The sequence below is a fragment of the Fringilla coelebs genome, assembly GCF_963513975.1.
Source record: "Fringilla coelebs genome assembly, chromosome: 13".
In the NCBI taxonomy this organism is placed as follows: Eukaryota; Metazoa; Chordata; class Aves; order Passeriformes; family Fringillidae; genus Fringilla; species Fringilla coelebs.
The window spans coordinates 15,179,898-15,195,946 of record NC_140039.1 but is presented as its reverse complement, the minus strand read 5'-3'; the positions used below and the strand labels follow the sequence as shown (position 1 = coordinate 15,195,946).

Below are 16,049 nucleotides of genomic sequence, written 5' to 3'. Positions count from 1 at the left end.
ATTCAAAGTAAGCCAAATGTAAAAGCTACAACTGGAAGGCTACAAACACAGCGGGTACAGCTTAGCGCATTTTCAAGAGCTGTTTTAACCGTGTTTAAAAGGAGTAGCAAATTCCCAAATTAAATCACCCTATTTATAGCAAAGACAAAGAGTTTCACACAGCAGGAGGATGTACTAAAGAACCATTTTCCCCCACCTGTTTCCTTAGCAAGGGTTTAAGTATCTCTATCTACATCTTCCTAGTAATCACGTATCTGAAGTGATTTAGCTTACACATTATGAAACAATAGGAAGAGTGAAAATAATCGATCTGGGATTCATTACATTTGGATTTTTCATCAGTAAACTTCTGAGATTTTAATCTTCACTCAACAGATTAATATTTCATATCAGAGTCAGAGGAAAACAAACACCATACCTAAGCAAAGTTATTTATCACTGGCCTACTCACTGTTCACACTTGGCTGCAGCAGGCACAGACTTACATCCAACTCGTGCAAGGAATGCAGCACTGAGCAAAGCTTTATTTCAACTATAACACAGTATATGCATGGATTATAATCCTTGAGCAAACAGAATATCACAGTAATGAAGACCTTAGCATTACAAATATGTTAAAACAGCTTGCATTTGGGGTGATATTTAAGGTCAAGTTGTATCTGAACACAAGTATTAAAATATTATGAAAATTACCATTATGGAGTAAATAATGTTTTCTTTCAGATATAACCTCTAAAAGTACATTCCATTTTAAATTTGGTTTTCTTATTTTTCAGTACCAACAAGCTCAAACTGAGCATCTACATCCCCAACCTGCTCTATGTGAATGAAAAAGACAGAAATTAAGAACTATAAGCTCAGCCTAAAAATTAGCTCCCCACTTCTATGAATACATGACTCTGAATGAATACAATCAAGAGGATATCATAGTGTCAGATATGCATCTAAACCAACTTATTATTTCAAATATACTCCCAAATTAAATTAATAGGCTTGTGGAAGATTCTGCAGAGTAAGAAGTTTCTTATGCTAGGGAAAAGTAACATGCCTTGCCTTCTGCTCCTGCCCCCACAGCCAGAATAACTGAGAAAGTAAAAAGCTCGGGAATGTGATGGTAGAGGTGACAAGATGGGTAAACAGGCTGTGCTCCTGGGTTAGTATTGGGGTTACTCATCCGTGCATTAACCTAGAAAAGTATGATTAATTATTTCTTCTTGCAAGATACTAAAAGATTAACTTACAAAGAGGAAAACCTTTGGCTTTTCTTGCTGCTCTTTACTCAATTGCTGTCCCCCACCTAACAGAAAAGCACAGGAAGCAACAGGCCCCTAGGACCACTGCACCTTATGTGTACATACATTGTAAAACAAAAGGGCAAGCAGCAAGTCAATACTATACAGCAACAAGTTTTGGGGGGGTGGTTTTCTTATCTTTTTTATTTTTGTTTGTTTGTGGTTTGGTTTTTTTTTTTAAGGGGGGGGATGTGGTGAGTTTGTTTTTTTGTGAAAAAAAATTATGATGAGTAGGAAATCACAGAAAATATATATGATGTAATTTCTATATTTTAGATTTTTTTATGTATATATAAATGCTTGGGATAAGATAGGCTATAACTACATAGAATCAAAATATTTGAAGTGACTGTCTTGACTTGGTGAAGAATACCCATTCAAGATCTCATATGAGACCAATATTAAATCATATCAGTACAAAGCACTTAGGTGGACTCTTAAATTCTTTTAAAGCATACCAAAATTTAACATTTGCTTTCTCAAAATCTGTATCTATAAAAAGGCAAGTATCAAGCTAGCCCAGCCATGGTACTTTAAACTCAACATATCTAAGTAGAACAGGAGATAGCATATAATTATGGTCCCTTGTCACTGCATGCCCCAACTCAACAGACACCTTCCCCTGCCCCTATTACTGTGCTGTTTCACAGTCATAGGCAATTGCATTTATTTGTTTCAAACCACAGGCCAACAGGAAGGCCCTTGTCTCTGTGAGAACAGTCACCTACACGTATTCCTGCTTTAAATGGTTCTCTTCATTCAGTTTTTCTATTCCTGGACATGTTCCTACATAGTTTCCCTTGAACTAGTTGCCCTATTGCCTCTAAAGTTGTGCTGCAGGAAATAAAATTAAATTCCTTCTTTGAAGATAATTTCATTTTACTCTCAGGCCTGCAATGTGAGCACCTAACTGCAGCAGGGTAACCCCTCTAACCCTGCTTGCAGGCGCCTTTTATGCACATTGCCAAATTCTCACCCATGGAGTTGCATGCACTCGATGTCCACACACCCAGATCTCCTTCCAGGGGAAAGCACCAGGGCAAGGAGAGTGAGAACCTGCATTGTGTCCCAGTGGTTAGGCAGAGTCAGAAGAGATAAAGACTCAGATTAGTTGCATGTATAAAGTACTTAGGGGCCCAGATTTTTGTTGAAGTGATTTCCCTTTGCATGCAAAGAACGGGATGAGTCCCATTCTTTGTTACTAACTAACTGCCCATCCATCCCTTCATTCTGAGTATCATCTATAATAGGTTTTCTCTTCTTGTGTGCTCAAATGGTTCCAATTATTTTCTTTTTAAATGTGAGCTCTACAACCGTAAGATCCATACACATTCCCACTAAATCAGATTGAGAATCACATTGTGAGTTTACAGAAAAAAATATTACCAAGTTGTCTTTGTGACAGAACACTGAGTAGGTATAAAATTGCAATGGTCTCTATGCCAAGTTTTTTTTTAAGCTCTCAGCTTGTAAGATGAAAGCCTAATTTGATATTTTTGTAGTTATATAACAGTTCTAATATTTTGTGACATTTTGTATTGTGACACTATAGATGAAATTGTCATCGGACTGACACCCTTTACTGTTTATTCCTTAATTACAACTGTTAACAACACTGCAGAGAAGCGTGCTAATCTGCCATCACATATTATGAAAACAACGTTATTGTTACAAACACCAACACCCACTCAACAGGATAATTCTAAGATGGCAGTTTCTGTAAAAAGTTATCAGTTTAATGGACACTTCAATAGAAAAAGTTTAAAATGAACTCCTAATATTCCTGTGGAAAATATACAATTTAATATTGCACCTCAAGTTTTGATTCTATTGTGTCAGTGATTCTTCATGCTGCATAGGGATATAATGTTTTTTGAATGGTGGAGTCTCTCTCTATATAGTATGAAGATGCATAGCTCAGATAACTAGTAGGTTAGTGATATTTCCAATCAATACATTTTCATATCCTCACACACTGGCAGAGGTACTTTTTTTTTCTACTACTTCCAGGTTGGGGGTGGAATGATGTTGTTGCAAGAGATTAAATTTTAACAGTATATTAACTCAAGTCCAGATTCTTAACAATAAAAGAAATGAATATTTTATCGGCTTCTTTTGCTTAGGAAACAAATTTTCTGCAGGCCATGTCACACACCAGAAAGGATCTTCCACTGAACTGACACTTTAAGAAGTTCTGTACCAGTGAATTTTTCATACCAAGTTAGCTCAGTACAATTAAAACTCACTGATACTGCACCACTGTAGGAGCAACCTGGGAAGCTGTTCAATGACTGAAAATGAAAATATTTACTTCAACTTTTGTATACACTTTGTTCTTGGAAAGCCACTGCCAGTTACCTTTCAGTTTGCTTCTTTCAAACTTTTCATGCCTCAGAAAAAGTTCTCACTTGTAGATTACATCAGCAGAAAAAAATAAAATTAAGAGCAGCCTAGGAGTAGCAAAAAGCCCTAGAGATTTGTTTGCCCACCCGTTGGACAACAAATACAATGTAGGCAGAAGGAGGTTAGGAAAAGCTGCCTGGAGTGAGGTGTATGAGTGATGAAAGTGGCAATGACAAAAAAAACCAGGGAAAACAAGATGCAGAAATTCAAGTTTGCTCCTTCTACAACTGCTCTTGTGAAGGTTCTTGCACAGGTTCCTGGTGCTAAACCAAGGCTACTCTAAGGCACAGTCTGCCTTCTCTGCTAACAGTAAATTCTTCCTTTCTGCCTCATCCACGAGCAGGCATGCAGCACAGATGACTGAAGTGAAGAAAGATAATGCAAGAATCTGTCTTTACTTATCGCACTTATATGTAGAAGCAGAGGATTAAAAATAACAGAAAACTCTTCTCATACTGAAAACACAATTGCCTTGTGGAAATCTATAAACCAATGTTTCTCATTCTTGATCCTAAAAGCCCATGTGAGGATTGCTTCTCTAGTACAGAATAAAAATAAGGAATCATACACAATGCAACAATAGAATGAAATGATCTCATATCCATAATTTTCATTTAAATTATTTACATTTCAGTTTAATGGCATGACATTCTGTTGATATCTGGATCATCTTCTCTGCTTAAGTGATAAATTGCAAAACAAAATGAAACTAAAATGTTTATTTTTGTGAATCTTCTTCAGGGTAGTTTATGCTCTGCTTTGTAGCTTTCATTTTCTTAAAGCCAATAGGAACTTCTGCTCTTCCTAAAAGAAACTCTTCCCATTTGGGAAGAGATTCTTTTATTGATGCCCAATAGAGAGTCTGAGAAAGACATAAGAAAAAATAAACTTAATTTCAAAATCTGTGTCAGCCAGTTTAAAACAATAAAGATATGCAATGCATTATTAAATCTTACTTTAAGAGTAAAGCAATTCAGAAAAGAACAACGTACTTAACATATGAAATTTTTAATCTCTTGTATGATACAAAATATCAGCTTGGAAATATTTCATTCTGCAGGACAAACTGTGAAGTGACTGAATGTGCCCTCTTGTGGTAAGCAACACATCAGTTTAGACTTTACAGTACCTTTAATAAACTATTTTCCATGATTATATACTTTTCCAAAAGCAGCTTTTATACTTAAGTTTGCATGTTCCTAGAATTTCATTTTGCAGTGGAAAAAATGTTAGAAATGAAGGCTGCCCCTTTACCAATGTAAAGTGATTATTCTAGTAAAGTTTACAGTACTATACAGAACTATAATTCAAAATATTTGAGTAAAAGTTTAGACTTGATAATTCACTGATGAAGTAATCATATCCAGTATTTGGATCACAACTTAAAATAATAATAAAAAGGTGATGTATATTTAGTGAGTGGTCTAGGAGAATCACTGTGGATCATCTAACCCTTCCTCTTGCTTGACACTGTGCCTCTGAATAATAAATTAAACATATTATTTATCTGTGTTATTGCTCATTCATCCTTTTTGTGTTGGTATCCTAAGGATAACTGTTGTTTGTAGGATTTTCAGGAATATTTTAAGTGCCAGGTATCATTTTGTCCCCACAAAATAACATGATCTAAGAACTGTGCTAAGATAGCACTTCAATCCATCCACATATGTAAGTATTTATTGCCATCGATGTCCATTCAGAAAAATGTCAAAATGTAATTTTGCAGTAGGAAACAGTTAGGATACATATGCAGTGAGCCTTTTTTCTTTTCTTTAGTATATAATGAAGGAGAAGTGCAGCATAAAATTGAAGATCTGCCTGCACGGTATTAGATTCCTGGCTAATCATTTTGATCCTTACATGTAACTCAGATATAACTATGGCTCTTGCAGGTTTACAAAAATATTTTCCTCAACAGATTTACTCAAAGAATCTTTTTTGACAAGCATATGTGCTGTCACACAAAACTACTCCGACTCAGCAAGCTGGGGATCCATTATAGCCATAACTTTCAGAGTATATTAATACAGACACATATATGGCTGAGTGAAATATGCTCAGAAGTGTTTTGGAACAACGCATGTACAAGAATTTTGTACCATGAAAGAAAGTTTTCTTTTTCCACTATTTATAGCACTCTTCTCTAGAAGCATAAAAAAAAAAAAAAAAGCTGAAAGAGGATCTTCTCCTTCAAATAGTAACTCTGTTCTCTCCAAAATTCCACCACTGCTGCAGAGTGCAGACATTCTGCAGCCACGAGCAATCACTCTGCAGCCTCCAGTTTGTGCTGACTTTGCTTGAGGAGCAGCTTCACACCTACCATGGACTAACTGACCCAAACACCTCGAGAGGTGCCTCTAAAAGCCTCTGAAGAGTCTAAAACTACTTCTGAACACAGTCAAGACAGGTTTAATGTCTCATATTAGTAGGTTGGCATCTTCCTTAGCATCATTCAAAATGTACAAGTATTCAGGAAAGGATGTACCCTTTTGCCTAAAAATGTCTAAAAATAATAAAAAAGCCACAGAAGGGGCATACCCAGTGTGCACCCTGTCACAGCCACAGTAGGCTATTTACAAAATGCAATGACAGATGAAAACTTTGAACAGTAACCAGAACAAGAAGTGATGTCTCTCCTTTAAGTAATAGCCTAAGCATGCCAACACTTGCCCAGCAGGTGTGAAGCTGAGGTACAATACACCTCTCTTCACAGCTGACAGTGCTGAAACCTGGCCCTGAGCCCTGCTCTGACAGAGCCCCAGCACCCAAACCAGCACGGGACACTCTGCTCCTGTGCCTCTGGGAACCAAGCCACCACACAGCACAAACACAAACCACTGGGGCAAGAAACAGATGGGAATCTGCTCAAATTTTTATCTTGAAGTAATGCTTTAGGGACTGCAGGTTGAGAAGAAAAAAAAAAGAACCGAGTGTTCCTGCTGCAGTACTTTTCATAGGCTTCTGTACAAGTCTAAAATAATTGATGTGAAATTTTCCCTGTTCATGCTGATATAAACTGCTGACCCTGAAATGTAAAGATGACAATCTGTGGTAAACTGAGAATGGGATGACCATATAAAACAAACTATATAGCTCTGACACAGTAAACACAGTATTCTTCTAATAGTCACAATATTGATTTTTTATATTTGACTTCATTTTTAAATAGAAGTTGGTATAGATCTGAAAGCTAAATATTTCCACCAGAACGCTCTGGAATCTAAGGACCTTGTCCCAGAATTTAGGTTCAGCTTGCTACACAGTACACAGGCCTTTGGCTATACCAGTCACTGGATTTTAAAATCAATTATTTTCACTTTAAGAACATGCTTCAGGGGAAAAAAAAAAGCAAAATATTTGGTAAACAGCAAATGGAAACAAATGAAAAGACAGAGTTCTAGGACTTACTTCTAACTTAACAGTATCAGGATGTGGAAGTAAATACATTCTTTCTTGCAGCCTTTTTTCTGCTATTTCTATATCCTAAAACACAAGCAAAGTACATTTTAAAAACAAGCACTGGGAATTTTAAAAGAAAAATACACACATAAAGACATTTAAATTACCTAAATAAACCCATTACAGCTAAACAGCATTCAAAATTAACACTGAAGTACAAATATTTGTTTAGTCACTCTGAAATACAACTTGTACTACTTAGACTAACACCCTACAGCTGCTAAATACATTTGCTGCACCTCTTTCATAAAAGAGTACATTTCACAAGCAAGTAAGACTTCTGCTGTAAACACTGCTATTCTCTCTGGACACCAGGGTAAATTAGTTCAATTCTGTTGTACAAAACTTAAGGAAATAGAGGGGAACAGAACATTTCTCTGTGCTGCCTAAGACTGAAGTATGTATTCTAGCTACTGTAACTGTAAAGTAACTAGGCAAATTATGTGCAAGATATCTTTACTTCTCAAGACAAAGATGACTTGCTAATATGCATGCATAACATGTGCACATAAATGTAGAGCTGCAGCAAGCTGTTCACCAGACAAGCTTGGATGACAATGCACCTCACATAGTTTTCTTACAAAAAAAAAAAAAATCAGTATTTGGGTTTCTGCTTGTCCAGTGGATGTGTGCTGGATTCACACAGGCCCAAATAAATCTTATAAAAAAGAAACAACCAAAAAAATTAACAGCAACAAACAAATCAAAGCATGCTCCCAAACTAACCACCCTCCCCCTTTAAAGTTCTGACCTGTTCTTGTGGGCTTAGTTCCATACCCAAACATTGAAGAGATTGAGTGGTGGGCAGATGAAGAGAGACAGAAAGGGACGTGGGAGTGGGGTGTGAAGAAGCCAAAGCTGAACAGAGTGGAGGGGGAAAGAAAGTATAGCAGATGGCAGAGTTGGGAGCAGAGAGCGGGTGTGAAGAGTACAACAGAAAAACTAAATGAGAGAGGAAATTCCCCAAAGGGACTTCCCAAATATTCACCACCACTGCTGCTGAAAAGAAGAGTGAGATTCTGGAGGAGCAGATCCACAAGAGAGACCAAACATGATTACTCGTATTGAATAATAGCCAGTCTGAACACATCAATAAGTAAACAGTGTTCAACTCAAGTTTAGTTCAGTAGAGTATGATTAATAAAAGCAAAAAACCAGCCTTGCTGAAGTTTAACTTTGTGACACACACAGTCAGATTGTTCAATTTAGTGTTCATCTTATTTCATTCATTCCTTTTACAATATTCTCTTGTACATAATTACAAACCTAAGTAAACCGAAGTAAAATTGTTCCTCCCTTTTCTACAGCAAAACCCATACCACTGTAGGAAGCTAAAAGATGTCTGAGAATGATAAATCTGAGAATTAGTTTACTCTAAGTTCTCAGAAGCAGCAAATGGCTGCCCCTTCTCAGGTAAAAAAAGACTAATGGGATTAACATATAGAGGGAACAGGAAAAAGGACATAGGCCATTTGAAATCATGATGTCAAAATAACAGAGGCCAACACAGATTTAAGTGACTTAAGCAAAGAATTTCTGTGTTGCACATACTTAGAACAGACAGACAGACACACAGAGCACCAAATGAAGCTCGTATCAGAATGGCTCAGGCCAAATTTGGAGAAGCTATCCCCATAACAAACCAGACTGAATAAAGGATCATTCAGTAATGTTCACCTCATATTCTTCCACTGGATTTTTCTCCTTTCTGATTCCTTCTTCCTAATTACTGCAAGAATTTTAACAGGGAGGAAGAAGAATATCAATCATTATTTCTTTATAGACTCAGCCAAGTAACTGGAATGTTTATGGTGATAGGAAATGAAAGTCTTTCAGGCAAGAAAGGAGACAGCAGTTGTGCATATATGTTTAGTAGAGAAGGTCACTTTGGCATAGCCTAGATATTGGATGTGTCTTTTCATTGCTCACTCCAGTTTGTGTTGTGCAGTCTATTGTCATTCAGAATACTGATTTAATGACAGACAGTGAAAGAAATTTTTGCTGGAAGGTGTAGTATGCTTTAGAAAATAACTGGAACTACTGAAAGATTAGATGGCACTTCTTGTGTGTCTACACAACTGGTAAGCTTTGTAGGAAAAATAAATCCCTGTCATCAATATAAAAATAAATACATCAGCAGTATAAACTTCTTTGGAAAAAAACCAGCTAATCTAATATGTCACTGTACTGAAAAAAAGAGAGCATCTTACAGTGCTTCCCCTAAAACCACAAGGACTGGAACAAAAACAATTCAAGACCCTTCCCCAGAGGTAAAATGGAATGCATGACACATGCATTGCTTTTAGGGGACCAAATTCAGCTGTCACTTATATTGATATCAGTCTGGCACAATCACACTTAAATAATTCTGGAATTGCATGCCCGGGAAGGAAAGCAAATTTGTTCTAAATTACCTTTCCAGTACTAATTACTATATAGCATACTCTTTCTTTTCTATTTCATGTTACAAGCTGTTGCACAGTAATACATATTTCTAAACACAAGAAATATCACTGAGAAACAAATGTCATAAATTAGATTACAAATACTAGTCTAATTTCTGCTTTTATTACGACAACATTATATAAGCACCAAATGATACAGATTTCCCTAATCTGCAGTCTCCCTCTAAAGACATAGAGGAAAATACTCTGATAATTATGCTAAAATGCTGAACAAATGCTTATAATGTCAAAATTTCAATTAAAAAAAAAAAAAGGTTAGTTCCTTGCTTCCTACTGATTAGAATTTAAATTAATTTTGAAATCTTTCCTGTGCATAAATTCCAACAGCACAGAGAAAGAAAAATGGCTTTTGCTATGATCTATTACTGAAAACAACTGATTTTGCTTACACGCAGAAAACCAGAAATGCAAATAAAAAAATAACACTTCGTCATGTCCATGTATTTTTGAGTAGGCCAAATCAACAACTCTCCACATGGTAACTGTGAAATGTACAGTGCTTGGTATCAGGAACAATATTCTGAATCTGGCACATTAATCAGTCTTGTTTTCAAGCTTCTCATATATTATGCCGCATAGATTTTTTTTCCTGTTTTCTTCTGTTATCAAAAAGCATCTGCAGGAGTGCATGCTTGTTAAAACTAGGATAAAATTAATAGATTTAAATTGATTTATGCTATTTTATCCTGCAACAGAATTTGTTTTGATACATATGTTTTTGCTTTTTTTCTGTACAAACACCAACATTTTTGACACTTGAAAGGAACAATTTTGAGGATGTGACAGAAGATAGCAAATATCTGTTTAACTGCAGAAATATTTACACTCTGTATATGTCTGAGCTATTGTTACCATTTCCACTACAATATAGCTTTCAGGATGGAGAAATATACTCTGCATTTATTGTGTTTGCCTGTATATGTAAACTGAGAATGCATTCATAAACACAAATAATTTATAAAACCCTATATTTACAAAGAAAAAATCTAACCTAAAATGCCTATGGAAAATAGGAGTCATAATGGCTGAAATTACTAAACCAACGGAGCAGGAGTTATGGAAAAAATAACCAAACCTTCCATTTATCCAAAGAGGGGCTCGATTGCCCCTGTCCAGAATGTACCCGTTCACCAGCCCAAGCTGAAAAATCTTCCTTGTCACAGAATAGTTAAGAAGGTATTCCTGAGTAGCTGTTCTTCTTGTCTGCCCCTCTCTAAATAAATATCTCTTTTAAATGCACACTCTAATGCAATAGAATGATACCCACCCAAAACGTGAACATTTTAAAACTGAACCAGGCTCTGCATGACAAAAACCCAGTGAAATTCTGGTGACACAAATTAATCTTGTAATTTTCTAGAGTAAAATTTACTTTTTTCAATAAACACAACACATGCATTATAGATCCTTAGTAAGTAGGAGCTTAAAGAAAAGGCACAGGAGGTTCAGTTTTCTGCTGCCTCCTGAAAAATTGACACAGATTTCTCATATGCATCATGTTAGTGGTCAAGTGCATCTCTTCAAACTCAAATGCCTGAGCTAGGGGTTCCAGAAGAGCCTTTCAGTATTCCAGTCCCTGCCATCAAACTTAGATAGTTTTAATTGCCTAGGAAACAAATCTTACCTGAATATGACAGCAGGTATGCAGAACAGCTATGAACATTATTAATGGTGTCACCCCTATGAAGGGCTGGGAACACCAAACACTGCTTTTACAGACCTGCAAGCAAAATGCTTGAAGTCGCTCTACACCTCTTTAGAGAAAAATATTGAGCTGAGGACCTCTTCCACAACCTGTCACAACCACAGCAGGAGAACAGTTCCTACCCTTGGCCCAAAGCACTGTAGCCTGGTCAGCCCATTTCCAAACATGCCCGCAGTGTAAAGGAGCTCTGAGTCCTGACAGACCCCTAAGTTCTCTCAGGCAGACATGTACTAGCATGTGTTACATCACTACATGTGCTTAAAAAAAATAAAAATACATAGTAGCAGCTGCCACCACGAGGCTTTTGTAAGAAGGGCACGGGAAATAGGTAGTGATGCCATCGGATAATAAAGACTTGTCATTTAATACTTTTTGGTCAAGTTCCAGAAGAGACAACCATATAGAAGAGAATTCAAATGACAACTATAGAGCAAACACTTCTCTCTCTTTTTTTTTTAATTATCTAAGCTACATAACTGTGACATTTTGATACGGTTCCTGGTAGTTGCAGAAACTTACATTTAAAAGTGCTGCATTCCTTTTATGAGCTGCATCAGCTGCTTGAGTTTGCCATGTCTTTTTAGTCTTTTTGTCTCTTAGATAAGTCTCCATCTGCTGTAGCAGCTCTGATCTCTGAGACAGTCTACAAAGGAAAACATTTTGCTAAGTGGGTAGAACATTTTGCTCAGGAGCTAGAAAATAACCTTTTTACCTTACCCAGTTTTCTCAAAACTATGGGGCTAATTAAGCCGGCTGCAGGGTGGGTGTGCTGGGGGAGGGAAAAGGTACAGGCAGGCATCACCTGCTGTGCTACAAAGCTATAATGTTGCAACCAGCACTCCTCAAATGCTGAGGGGCTTAGAAACACTAAATCTCCCCCAAGAAGGAAAGACAGGGTGGGTTGGGGTGACTTGATCAGTACTACATTTGCTCGTTGGCACGTACTAGTTGTTACAAGAAAAGCAAATTTTCCTGAATCACTACTGTATTTGCCTCACAATTTGAGTTTACAGGGCAACAAAGAAGCAACTCTATAATTAAGGCATTGAGTGAGAGAATCCAATTACCTTCCCCAAATAGGAATTTAACAGTGACAGGTTGACAATGGAGATCTTAAACCAGCACCACCAATGGAAGTCAAAAACCTCATCAACCTAAATACCCTAAACGGCAGGCAAGGATGCTAATTCCCATGGTTCCTGAAGGAAGAGTGCCACCTCCTGGAACTCCAGCCCCTTGCTGCAGCACCACTGCGCTGTGCAGAGCTCAGATTCACTGGCACCGAGGGTCGTGGGCAGGCAGGGAGAAAATCACAAGACCCAACGCAAACTGCTGCGATGCAGAGCGCAACTACTCACATCTCCTCATGTCTTCTAGCAAGGTGAACCTCCTGAGCCAAACAGGATGACATCTTCAGTTGTTTGCCCCAGTTTTGTACTCTATAAAAGGAAAGCCAAGTGAAATTAAAATTTTCTAAAGTTGTACATTAACGTACACTTTCCAGCATTAAACAATTCTGGTTAAAAAGCTGCACACATTATACATGTCAGCTATCTACACAAAACCTGCCACAGGGCATTGCTACAATTTTATTTGAATACATTCACACTACTAATGTTCACAATATGTTTTAGAGAGATGCTACTGTATTCTAATAATTTATGAAACCCAAGATTTTTTCAGTTTCAGATTCAGCACTGGGTTTTCTCGAGTTTCAGATGCTTATAACCACACATACACTTCGTGCTTACAGAAATTGACTATTACTGTTTACATTACTGATTTCTGCCTTTTATCACGTTACAGTGAACACAGTTATACTTGTAAATTACTTCTCAAAGATACAGGGACCCATTCATAGGAAACTACGTTTAAATTGTTTAGAACTTAATGGATTTTTTTCTGAGCCATTAAGGAGATCAACTGGCCACTGATGCAAATAAAGATCCTATAGCACTTTTTAGAAGACTGAGAATGTTTTGGCTATTTTTTTTCCACTTCAGAAGTGACTGCGTTTTTACTTTAAGTAAAATTAAATAACTTTGTAACGTGTTGATAATGTCAAAGGGTGGAAGAACTAAAAAAGCTCATCAAGATAACATTAGCTAAGGCCTCGTCACTATCATGTGTCACACCTAACTCTGAAACCAGAGATTTGTATGTGGCCTCTGCTGACGCTGGGGTGCATCTTCTAGGGATGTATGTTTATCACACTGTGAAAACACTTCTGTCCGCCTGGCCTGTTGCTAATGCTTAACCCCGTTTAACACGGAGCACATCCCTTCAGCGCTCCTTCCTTCAGCCGGGGCACTTCGTGCTCTTTGTGACACACCTTTACCGGCGACAGGGGAAGCCAGAGCATCCCGCCGCCCGTACCGGCTGTCTTTAAGGGCGCCTACAGCTGACAGCAGGAGCGATAAACCAGCACCATCGTGCGGGACAAACCGGCACCAGCCTGAGCATCCTCCGCCCGCCGCACCCTGGGGCAACCGCTGCCCTGGGCGGATGCCAAGGCCTGAGGCAGCCCGGGATGAACCTCCGCGAGCAGTTCCCGGATCTCCAGCAGCCTCAGGGAAGGCCCTCGGGCCGAGTGCGGCACCTCCGCCCCAGGACCCGCGGCCACTCCGCCTCAGGCCGCGGTCCCAACGGGGCGGGAGCGCCACGGCCTCAGCGGGACCGCGCACCGCCTGCGCCCTACCATTGGGAAAGGGGGGAGGAGGATGGATTTACGATCTCTTTGAAAGGTAACATCCCATACGATTAGGGGGGAATAAGTCAGGAAATAAAAATAAAATACAAAATACACTAGCTAGTTTACCTTTAGCCTCGCCGGGTTCGAAAAGCAAAGCAACCAACCGCCATGGTCTCCGGGACGTCTTGAAACCCCCCGCCCTCGCTGCCATGGAGACGGCCGGAAAGGTGGAGCAGAGCCGTCGCTTTGGTGGGCGGGATCAGGTGGGGGGCGGGAACGAAATCCACCTCTGGGATTGGAGGAGCGAGAGGGCGCGGGGCCAATCCGGCCCGGGGCGGGAGCGCGGGGAGAGGCGCGCGGGGGGCGCGAGTGCCGCGTGCCCGCGCTCCCCCTCACGGAGCTGGCGTCCCGGAGCCCCGGAGCTCCTGCCGGGATTTGCGTTTAAAACCAATGTTCCTTCCTCTGGGCAAGGCACGGCTTTCCATGGCCGGGCCGGGACAGCGCCTCGCAGCTCCAGCCCGCTTCTCCACGCGGTTTCCAAACCTTCTGGTGTGATCCCGCCTTGTGTCGGACCCGACTTCCTTCCCGGCCTCAAAACTGAAGGGTTTTTGAGGCGAGTTTAGTCCTTTATACGCAAACTTACATCAAAATATATTCCGAATAAAAAAAAAAGCACAATTAATCCACCTTTTTTGTTTTCTGTAAATGTTTTGTCCTTCACAGAAAACACAAATAAAAAAATTCCAAGCTAGATAAGCTGAAAAATATTTTTTTATCCATTTCATTTGTGCCCAATAGATTTATGCACATGTGCAGCTGTAGATTTCTAAAAGCTGCTCTGAAAGTGCTTGTCTTGCCTAAATGTTTTCCATCTAAGCATTCTCTCATCCTAGTTTGACGACTCATCACAAGCCTTTCTTATTGCTGATCAGAAGCTGTTTCTTGTGGTTTTTCATATCTTTATATTTTCTATTTTATATTTCTGCAATAAATTCACACTAATTCACTTCATGACATAAATAGAAGTTCTTTTAATGTACTTGTCGACTCACCCTTGCTTATTGTAGCAGTCAGGATAAGTAGTACTTAAAAAGATATTTTAATTTCTTTCTATTATTGCGATTTAAAGACAAGATTTTTCAGTAAGTGTCACAGAGGCGTAGGAGTCAGTCCTCATTTCTAATGGTGCCAAAAGCTAATTGTTATGGTCACACTAACTGCCACAGAAAGCCCAAGTGGTTTGCATGTTTTACTTTGAGCTACGCCAGCTCTCTGTAGTGGCTGTGATCTTTCTTTCTTTGTAGCATTTAATGAATTTCAGGAAGAAAAGAGACAAACTGAAGTTTGGTTTACATAGACCATTACAGATGCCATTTGTGATGAGCATGCCAAGAGCATTTTAGTAAAGGTACAGACACTATCAATTGTTCAGTATTGTGGAAACAGAGACAGGATGGAAGACATAATTTTCTAATGGCTAATTTCTTATGTGACAGTGGGTGAAGTTCATAGCTACTGAGCTATAAACTCTCATTTTAACCTAGATTGGTTCTGAAGTTGTCAAGAATACAAGAATACAATACAAGAATGAAGTTGTCAAGAATACTTTAAATTTATTGAGAAAAAATACTGCTAAGAGCTAGAAATCCCCACGTGCTAGTTTGGGCTGGGGTGGAATTAATTTTCTGCACAGTATCTGATCTGGGGCTGTGTTTTGAATTTGTGCTGGAAACAGAGCTGATAACTCAGGGATGTTTTTATTTCTGCTGGTCGGGGCTTACACAGAGTCAAGGCCTTTTCTGCTTCTACCCCATCTTGAGGGAGTGCACAGGGTGATGGGAGGGACACAGCCAGGACAGCTGATCCTAAGGATCCAGGTGACATTCCAGACCCATCCAGGTGACATCCCAGACCATATGGTGTCATGGTCAGCGTACAGAGCTGGGGAGGAAGTCCTGTACGTGGGGAAAGGCTTTCTCCTGTGTTTGAGTGCACTGGCACCTCGCTGTAGTGTGTCCTGCTGTTACATGTGA

At 39.0% G+C, this 16,049-nt stretch overlaps 1 protein-coding gene across 2 annotated transcripts; it reads right to left on the bottom strand.

The window, feature by feature from the left end:
• Positions 1-3,007: 3,007 nt before the first annotated feature.
• CEP15 (centrosomal protein 15) lies at positions 3,008-14,216 on the bottom strand. Of its 2 annotated transcripts, none has more exons than XM_084214400.1 (5): positions 14,143-14,216; positions 12,683-12,763; positions 11,844-11,967; positions 7,104-7,178; positions 3,008-4,557 (listed from the first exon to the last, which is right to left on the bottom strand). In XM_084214400.1, the coding sequence occupies exons 2-5, from the start codon at positions 12,733-12,735 to the stop codon at positions 4,414-4,416; spliced, it is 396 nt and encodes a 131-aa protein (XP_084070526.1). In that variant the 5' UTR covers positions 12,736-12,763; positions 14,143-14,216; the 3' UTR covers positions 3,008-4,413. The 2 variants fall into 2 exon arrangements, with proteins under 2 accessions (XP_084070526.1, XP_084070527.1); XM_084214401.1 differs by lacking the exon at positions 14,143-14,216 and adding an exon at positions 13,657-13,953.
• Positions 14,217-16,049: the final 1,833 nt, after the last annotated feature.

Bases quoted from the DNA above. Each gene is read 5' to 3' on its own strand.
- CEP15 (XM_084214400.1), bottom strand. From the start codon at position 12,735: ATGTCATCCTGTTTGGCTCAGGAGGTTCACCTTGCTAGAAGACATGAG. The intron at 11,968-12,682 runs GTGAGTAGTTGC...TTTCCTTTGTAG, and splicing joins GCTAGAAGACATGAGGAGAT to ACTGTCTCAGAGATCAGAGC. The intron at 4,558-7,103 runs GTAAGTCCTAGA...TGTCTTTCTCAG, and splicing joins CTGATACTGTTAAGTTAGAA to ACTCTCTATTGGGCATCAAT.